This window comes from Medicago sativa, chromosome 4, assembly GCF_051527215.1.
Source record: "Medicago sativa cultivar Bolivia chromosome 4, Bolivia_mono, whole genome shotgun sequence".
In the NCBI taxonomy this organism is placed as follows: Eukaryota; Viridiplantae; Streptophyta; class Magnoliopsida; order Fabales; family Fabaceae; genus Medicago; species Medicago sativa.
The window spans coordinates 68,933,916-68,943,068 of NC_140752.1; the positions used below are offsets into that span (position 1 = coordinate 68,933,916).

Genomic DNA, 9,153 nt, shown 5'->3' on the forward strand with positions numbered 1-9,153 from the left:
CCCTTGAAAATATAATCATATACACTTGAGAACTCATTTAATAATTTTTTTTTAGATGTTGGCTTAGATAAGTTAAATACTTATTAGATACTAGGGTTAAATAAAAGTTTTTCGTCCTTAAAAATATAGTGAATTTTGATTTTAGTCATTAAAAAATTAAATCGAATATTTTTGTCCTCACAAAATTTTTTATTTTGTTTTTGGTCCCTAATGGCCAGTTTAATTTTTTTTTGGTCTTAGATGAAGTGGTAATCTACTGAAAAATGGCCAGTTTATTATGTTAATATGAATGTGAAGATTATGAGTCTTTTATGTTTAAAATATGTTCATGTTATGTCCCTTTATTATGTTCAACTTTTGTATTTTCATATTATGTTCAAAAAATGCAAGAACACGTCAAAATTATTTTCGTTAGGGACCAAAAACAAAACAAATTTTTTTTGTGAGGATGAAAACACCGCGTTTTATTTTATAAGGACTAAAATCAAAATATATTATATTTGTATATTTATAGGGACCAAAAACTTATTTGAACCTATGTGCTAATACAAAAGTCTATTTTAGGCACTCATTTGAGAATACTATATCGTGGTTGCTTTTAAAAATTCCAAGATCAATTGGACACAGTAAAAAGTTTGCACTTTGATCTGAGAAGACAATTTTGTCCTTTCTCGATCCTAATATTTTTTAACAAATAAATTTTCCAATAAAAAATGGTTAATTAAGTTTTTAGTCCCTATAAATATTCACATTTTTGTTTTTATTCCCTATAAAATAAAATCACACTTTTTAGTCCCTGTGACATTTTCCTTAAGCATTTTAGGGACCAAAAATGTTGATGGAAAAATTTTATAGGGACTAAAAATGCTGATGGAAAATTTTATATGGACTAAAAAGTGTGATTTTATTTTGTGGGGACTAAAAAGAAAATTCTGAATATTTATAGGGACCATTAACCTAAAAAAATCACTATTTCTTTCCAATCAAATAATCCCACAAATGTGATACTTTCTTCTTTTGTGATAAAGATAAAATTGACAGATGGATAATTTTTGACACAGGGAGAACAATCATAGCATATTCTCCAACTTTTTATAGGATTCGCTGAACAATAATTCCTTCAGTGATTATTTTCCTTATATATATATATATATATATATATATATATATATATATATATAGGGTTATGTTACAAGCCACCCTTTGGTGGTGTCTTTTATCAAGTCACACCTTAAGGTGTGATTTTCACTTTTTAGTTATAACTTTGATAAAAGACACCTTCCTAAAAGTAAGTTGGTGTCTTTTCGCAAATGCTCATAGAGTAACTTGATAAAAGACACCTTCATAAAAGGTGTCTTCTATCATAACCCACACATATATATATAGACATATTGAGATGGTAGATGACTTAAAGAGTACACTCGTAAAATCGGAAATTGTGACGCGCTTTGTGTTGAAACGTGGGAAATGTACTTAGGAATGCACACCTTGTTTGGAGACATGGTTTCCACCATCTTCAAGTGAAAAGTGACTCAAAAACTCTAGTTGACATGATCACAGAGAAATAAACTTAAGAGTAAATTTTTTAAAAGATACTTTTTTTTTTGAAGGATACTTGAATTACACTCTTTTATACTATTTTTTAAAAGATACTTTTTTTTTAAGGATACTTGAATTACACTCTTTTATACTATTTATGTTTAATACACACTCTCTTTTCCTCTTATACAAATCGGAGGAAAAAATTACACTCTCCTATTCCTCTTATGCAAATCACAAATCATACGAGGAAAAAATTACACTCTCCTATAACGAGAGAAGTTTGAATTACATTTCTCCCATCTAATGTTAAAATTTACGCTTTACTTTATATATGGTATTGTGTGTTGATTTTAATGTAATCAAACTTTAAATGCATATTTTTCTCAAGAAAGGAAGTATATTACTCTAGCTTTTTACTTCTCAAAAGATAGAAGTAACCTAAAATGTGAGAAGAGTGAAGAGTCTAATTTAAACTTCTCTTATACTTGGAGAGTGTAATTTATTCTAAATTGAAATATAAAAATCACATAAGCTCTAATCTCACTTTGGAGTTAAATCAATTTTTTTACCCTAAAGATAAATTCTGAACGGTAGATCTCATACTCACAAAGTAAAAGACCTTTTTTATGAAAGATTCTTATTTTATGAAAGACAAAAACATGTTAACAACACACTGAATTATTATTCTATCGGGAATATGATATATCTAGAAACTGACTCATGCAAGTACAAGGCCAAGTGCATGCTATGCATTATAGCAGATACAAATACAAACAAATAGATATTATAAGAGGAAAAAAATAACTAGATCAAGACAAGAGATTTTGAGGCTATATGTCCTTGTAGAAACAATGTCCTCATGACCTACAACATAATTAAAATCGGATATAGTTACAACTTACAACTATCATTTGTTTGAATTCTTATTTTTAAATTGAATGATATATTGTGTTGGTCCAAACAAATCAACACCTCATGTGAACAACCACAATTAGAAGATAGAGAGAAACAAAAAGAATGGTAAGAGAGAAATGGGTGAAGATATTTTTTAGGCTTAATTGCACTTTTAACCCCTCAAGTTTTTCAATTGTGCCATTTTGGCCCCCCTAATTTTTTTTTGAGCTATTTTGGTCCCCAAAGTTTAGCCCCTTTCTGATTTTAAAGCCCCTCACTTATATATGGTTAGATTTATTTGAGGTCTATGATAGTAACATAGACCCTTCACACCTAATTATCTCTCCCCATTTCTTCTCTTCCCTTGCCATCCTCCCTTATTCTTTCTCTGACCAACCCACACTCAACGCAATTTCTATTTCTCTTGGCCTTCTTCTGCATTTATTTCATTTCCATTCAATTTTGGTTATGTTCCTTCGATTTGAAAAGTAGAATATATATATCTAAAGCTTCTTTAATTCCTTGTAACTTCTGATGAAAATTGCAATATGGAGATGATGAGAATGCTTGTTAACTATTACAGTCAGAATACTAAAATTAAAAAAATATGGTGGAAAATAAAAATAAAAAAGTTATTCTTCTCTTGGAACCATCATTGTTACCATATTAAAACAAAAATGGTGTAAACTTATTCTTCTTTCGGATCCATCCTTGGATACACCAATTTTAAGCTAATTAAAGCAAAATTTCAATTAAACAAGTTTTCAATCAACGATCCAGCAACTTTGCTTTACTTGGTTCATCATTGTTCTTAATGTGAATTTGTTACCATTTTTCTAAATTCCAAGCCACCCGTTTTAATTCATGGTGTCCAGTTTTGACCGATGGGAAAAAAATCTATTATTTGAAGTTTTTGAAGAAGTTCTGGATTTTGCTGTTAGTTGATGAAAGAACGGGGAAGATGGTAAGAGAAGGAAGAAAGGGGAAAGAGATGATGTGGTGTGAAGGGTCTATGTTACTAATTATAGACCTCAAATAAATCCAACTATATATAAGTGAGGGACTTTAAAATCAGAAAGGGGCTAAACTTTGGGGACCAAAATAGCTCAAAAAAAACTAGGGGGGCCAAAATAGCACAATTGAGAAACTTGAGAGGTTAAAAGTGTAATTAAGCCTATTTTTTATTAAGAAGGAATATAAAATTGAAATGTGAAAATATGAAGACATTCTTTTGGGACCAACGGAAGTTGCTGAGTTGGTGAGGCAGTTATAACTTGCAAGAGGAGTTGTGAAATGTCAGAAGTCTTTTGTGGCTGAAATTATAGGAAACATTAATTATTAATACAAAGAGGACCATCTAATCTATGCGTGGCAGCCTTCTTTTTTCAGTTGGTCCTGCTGCAATAGGAAAACCAGTTACTTTGATACTCTATTTGAATGCACCTTCATAAGAACATGCTTGATAATGACCTTTTTTATAAAAAAAAATATTTATTTTAAATTCTTTCATGAAAATATAACTTATTCAATTTTAAAATGAGTTAAATGGAATTTGTAATCATTCATGTTTGATTATCAAGCACCAATTTACCAACATACTCCACAAAATCATATGTCCCTTATTTTAAAGAGGAATGATAAGTGAACCCCCAAGGATGGATAACTTATTTTGTTGAGTTAAAAGATTAATCGAGTCCAGGAGTTAATTGTTCATGGTTTACATCTTAGCAAGAGAGAAAATATGACATAACAATTAACATTTTGACATTTGTCATTTAAAAAATGATAAGTGAACACCTCTAATTCTTTGTAACTCATTTTTTCGATATCTTCGTCTTCCTATTGCATCACCAACATGTCACGTCTTTTGTATCATCCTCTTTGTTTCTTTATCTCTCAAGGTGTCAATTAAGTTTTGAGTGTCTATCAAATATTTTTCTATTTGAAAAGGGCAAACCTTACTCTTAAAAATAGACATGTATGATGATTTAAGGACATTATCACCTATCCAAATATTTGAAAGTCTGTCTATACTACATGTCTCACCTTTCTCTACAACGATATTTGCATGCTCTTTTCATATACAAATACTTCCAATAAATCCAAGATTTTAAGGTTAGAAACAAAGATAATTATTATTCTATTCAACTAAAAAAGGAGGATTATTATTCTCTTTCCTAATCAATTTTGATGACAACCCGCGTAGATAAGGGAACAATATATCATTTGTTATTTGATAAATTTTGTTAAGAGTTTTTCTTGGTAGAAATAAATTTTGTTAAGTGTAAGATGAACATATCTATTTCAATAAATTAGAAAATATAATAAAAGTTAATATAAAATTATTCAATAAATTAAAAAGATAAAAAATAAATACAACAAAACTAAAATAAATACACAAATATGTCCTATTTATTTTGCATTTTGAACTCCCTTAATTTTGTTTGCACCACTAATCCAAGAGGATCAAGATCTCAAAAGTTTGAACCTCCTGTGCTATAGTTCTGGATGTGCCAATGTGGAAGCAACTTATGACACGTTCATAAAATATTTAGTTGTTTATTTATGTAAGCTTTTCGTAATGGTTTATGAAAATAATTTATAGTTTGTATGAAAATAAGACTTTTTTTATTTCATTTTTTGTTATGAAAATGATTTATGATAGATCCTTGTTTAAAACACTTATATGATATACATTTAAATACATTGTAATTATAAGGGCAGGTAACAACCACCACCATTTAAAATGTGCGACAACTTATTTGGCGGTTTTAAGAACCATCGTAAAAAGGACTTACTACATACATATCTTCAACTATTGTAGAACCATTACAATGTTACATTTATGACGGTCGGAACCGCCACAAAATACATTTTTTCTTGTAGTGTATGGATGCAACAAATTTGTTGTGGTTGCATAGTCTTTAAGTTTATACACAATCTCTATAATGGTAATCCAGAAAGAAATTTTATTTTGAAAATTGTGTAATCAACACTTTAAAACTTTAGAAATTGAATTCTACCACATAAAACTTATCATCTGTTTTTTTTTTTAACAAGTTCCTAACAACATTTAGTAAAATGACCGATATAATAAAAATAATTTTCAAACTTCTCTAAAAAAAAAATTAATATTTTATTATGGTAAAATCCATAATTGAATGTAGCTTTATTGAACTTCGACACACTTCATCTCTGATCTCTATTATAAGTAAATTTATTTTTACAATGATGCTTAGCGGAAAAATCTACTCATTTATCGACATTAAATATTTTTCAATAACATAAAAGGAATTTTTTGAATAGACAAGTGTTCATGAGACACTTTTTAAAGATTCAAAATAAAAAAATTATTTCTTCAAAAAAAATCAAATATTTCACTTTCCAATAAATTGAATACATAATTTTTCATAAAAAGTTACTCCGTCCGTCTCAATTATTTCTTAAAAAAATTAAATATTTCATTTATTACTTTTTTTCACTAACATATACCATTATTTATTGTATTTCAAGCATCTATAATTATTCTACTAAGCATAATTAATTAATTATTCTACTAACCATAATTAATAAAGATGTTTTAGTAAATGATACACATTTTGTCATTAAATTCAACACAAGTAATAATTTCCTTAATAATTCTATTAAATTCTAATAAGACACCTATTGTGAGACGGTAATTTAAGGCCCTTAAAGAGTATTTCAGAGACACTTGTTATCATTTAACCTTTAGAATAATGAAAAATAGTCAACCTTTAGTCTTCTAATTATAATCATTTCGTCCTTTATTTTAAGCCCTTTTCACTATTTTCACATATATTACACAGAGTTGGTAGTGCAGTAAATGTGTATAATTTCTGTGTAAATTTTATTAAATTGTCATTTGTTTATATGTGTATTTAATTTAACTTTTCATATTTCAATAGCATTAAGTAGAGGTATGTCCAGGAAGAAAAAAAATTAATACACCTAGTAATTTGTATAGGTACTTATATTTAGGGACAATACTTTTTTTTTCTTTTCAAATGAGACTTATAATTAGGGGTGTTTGCGATTCAGTTTGGATCGGTTTTAGGAAAAAAAGTCATCCGATTCAAAATAAAAATGACATGCAGTTCGGTTTGGATGACTATTTAAAAAAAAATCCAATCCGATCCAAATATATAGGGCTTAATTTGGATTAGTTTTTGAATATCCAAAATGCAATATAATTTTTTTATTAATATTAATATTACACATTCTCGGTAAAATAATAGATTTGATGCAAAGTATAACATAAGACATGTTAAAAAATTAACATTACATAATAAAACATACGAAGTAATAATAGTATAGATTAAATTAATAAAATATATAAGGAAGAACCAACAAGAAATTTATTAATGCAATATATAATTCTAATAAAAGAATAAATAAATATTGAAATTTACTTTTGCAGTTTGGTTTGGTTTGGTTTGTTTCGCTTTTGAAAAAGTGATCTGAAATCCAAACGGTTACTAGCGGTTTTTAAAAAACAACATCTAAACGCATTTAAATATATTCGATTTTTTTTGTGGTTTTCAATTTATTTTAGATCGACTGCGGTTTTAGTTAAGATCGGTTTGGATTTAAACACATCTACTTATAATTAGGGACGATGGGAATGAATTTTAATACTAAACAAAAAATGGATTGTTTATTTTGGTTATATAATTAAGGGCTGTAACAAGTGTCCTTGTAACTCCGTTAAAATGTCAAAAATAGAAACGAATTATAAATTTGAGGTAAAAAATATTCATTTTTAAAGTTAAGGTTTTGAATACACCATTCTAAGTATAAACTTTCTCTATGCTTTCTAACAAGTGCCGTACTTCTTAGTATTTCCTTATAATTAAGGGCGGGAGAGGGAATAGGTAATGTAATGATATGACAAGAAACAAACCAACAAAGTGCAGAAGAGAAGAGTAACTAACCACCCTGCTTTCATTCATTCAATTCAATGACATCAAACAAATATCTCTCACAGGGTACATACTACACAGAACCTCCGTAAGGAAACCTTTATACATTTTTCAACCCATGATTTAATCACGGGTAAAAAGTTAGAGCTACATAATAATACTCATAAAAAAAAAAACCACTAAAAATAAATAGGTTGTTGAAACATGCAAGCCTCATCATCACCCACTCCCAAAAATAAAAAAGAATAAGATGTAAAAATATTACATCCACAACAAAATGAATGAGAACCAAACCTAAATGGCTATGATAAAAATGGAGAATTAAAAAAAAGTGAAGCAAAAACTATTTGCTTCATCTTTGGTGATCATATAGATCTTCTCCAAATAATCACAAACCATTTATATATGTCATTCTCTTTCATCTAATCATTGATGTTAGAGATTGAAAAACAACTTCTTGACAAGGAATAGTGAGGCCCATATCATGATCAAAACCAAATTCTTCTTCAGCTTGACGAAGTAGTGATTGAAACTCAGGGTGAGTTAAAAAAGATATTGGAACAATATATCTACTACGGTTTTCACCTACGTAGACAGGAAAATGACCTTTTGGAACATCCATAGGTAGTTCATTATCATCATACTCATTTTTCTTTCCTAAGCTTGAACATCTTTTGAGGATTTGTTTCAAAACTGCATTTTGAGGTAGTTTGTTGGAGTATTTCTTGATAATGGCCATTGTTTAGTAAAAGATGAGATTGAGAAGAAGTAGTGGTGAATATGGTGATGAAGAATGTGGTGATGATGAAGTAGTATTTTGGGGGGTGTATTTATGGAGAGTTTTTGGGAAGATAGAATAGAGGGACCATGTGGAGTGTGGGGACAATGGAAAAGACAGACCACGGGTGTATAGGGGTTTGTGTATTGTGAGTACAAAGGACATGGTGGGACCCAGTACCATTGGGCTATACTACTCTTTGTTTCTCTTCTTCATGCCAACATGGACCCATTCTTCAAGTACACAATTTGTTAATGGTTTCGTTTCAAGTTCAACCTCACCGATTTTATTTCTTTGCATTATTTTTTTGCCTTCATTCCTTAAAAGGGTAATTATTTTTTGGGCTCTTAGTTAGGCTTAAAGGACATAACAAACAGCCTATTTTTTAAATTCTTTTCTTGTTTTCTTTTGACTGAAATTTTGGATAACCTTGTATATCATTTCAATAATCATGATGTTGTTTAATATTTTAGGATAGTGTTAATTTGTGCCCTTAAGACACATGTTAAGAAATCTAAAAGAAGAAACATTCTCTAAAATTTTGTGCATTTAAATGATTAAAAAATTAAATATTGAATGCAATGCACACATTTCAATAAGTTTTTTTTCTTCATATTTGAATCATTAACTTGTGCTTTGAGGGCACATTTCTGAATATTTTATTATTGTATACTTGTGTTTAGGGTACGTATATTCACGAGTTAACTTTAATTTGTCATCCTTCCTTTGTGGACTTTTTTTTTTTTGAAGAAGCCTTCCTTTGTGGACTTGGATGGCCTCTACTTTCGCAATCTCATGCACTAATTGGGCTTATAGTTACTTCCAGTTGTGCACATGCATTATAGATAATAGTATAATTGTAAATTGGCTAAATCAATTTCAACCACATGATTATTTATTAATAATCGTCAATATCCTTACTATGAATTGAATATAATTGCCCACCCTAAATTAAGAACAAGAAAAATATACTTGTCCATAAGGAGAGCTCAATAGGTG

The 9,153-nt window shown here is 28.9% G+C and overlaps 1 protein-coding gene across 1 annotated transcript; it reads right to left on the reverse strand.

Moving 5' to 3' along the window:
- Positions 1 to 7,380: 7,380 nt before the first annotated feature.
- Positions 7,381 to 8,226, reverse strand: LOC146931176 (auxin-responsive protein SAUR50-like). The gene has a single exon (XM_085702666.1). The coding sequence runs from the start codon at positions 8,113 to 8,115 to the stop codon at positions 7,795 to 7,797; it is 321 nt and encodes a 106-aa protein (XP_085558792.1). The 5' UTR covers positions 8,116 to 8,226; the 3' UTR covers positions 7,381 to 7,794.
- Between the last annotated feature and the right edge of the window lie 927 nt (positions 8,227 to 9,153).

Coding starts and splice junctions, on each gene's coding strand:
- LOC146931176 (XM_085702666.1), bottom strand. CDS start 8,115: ATGGCCATTATCAAGAAATACTCCAACAAACTACCTCAAAATGCAGTT.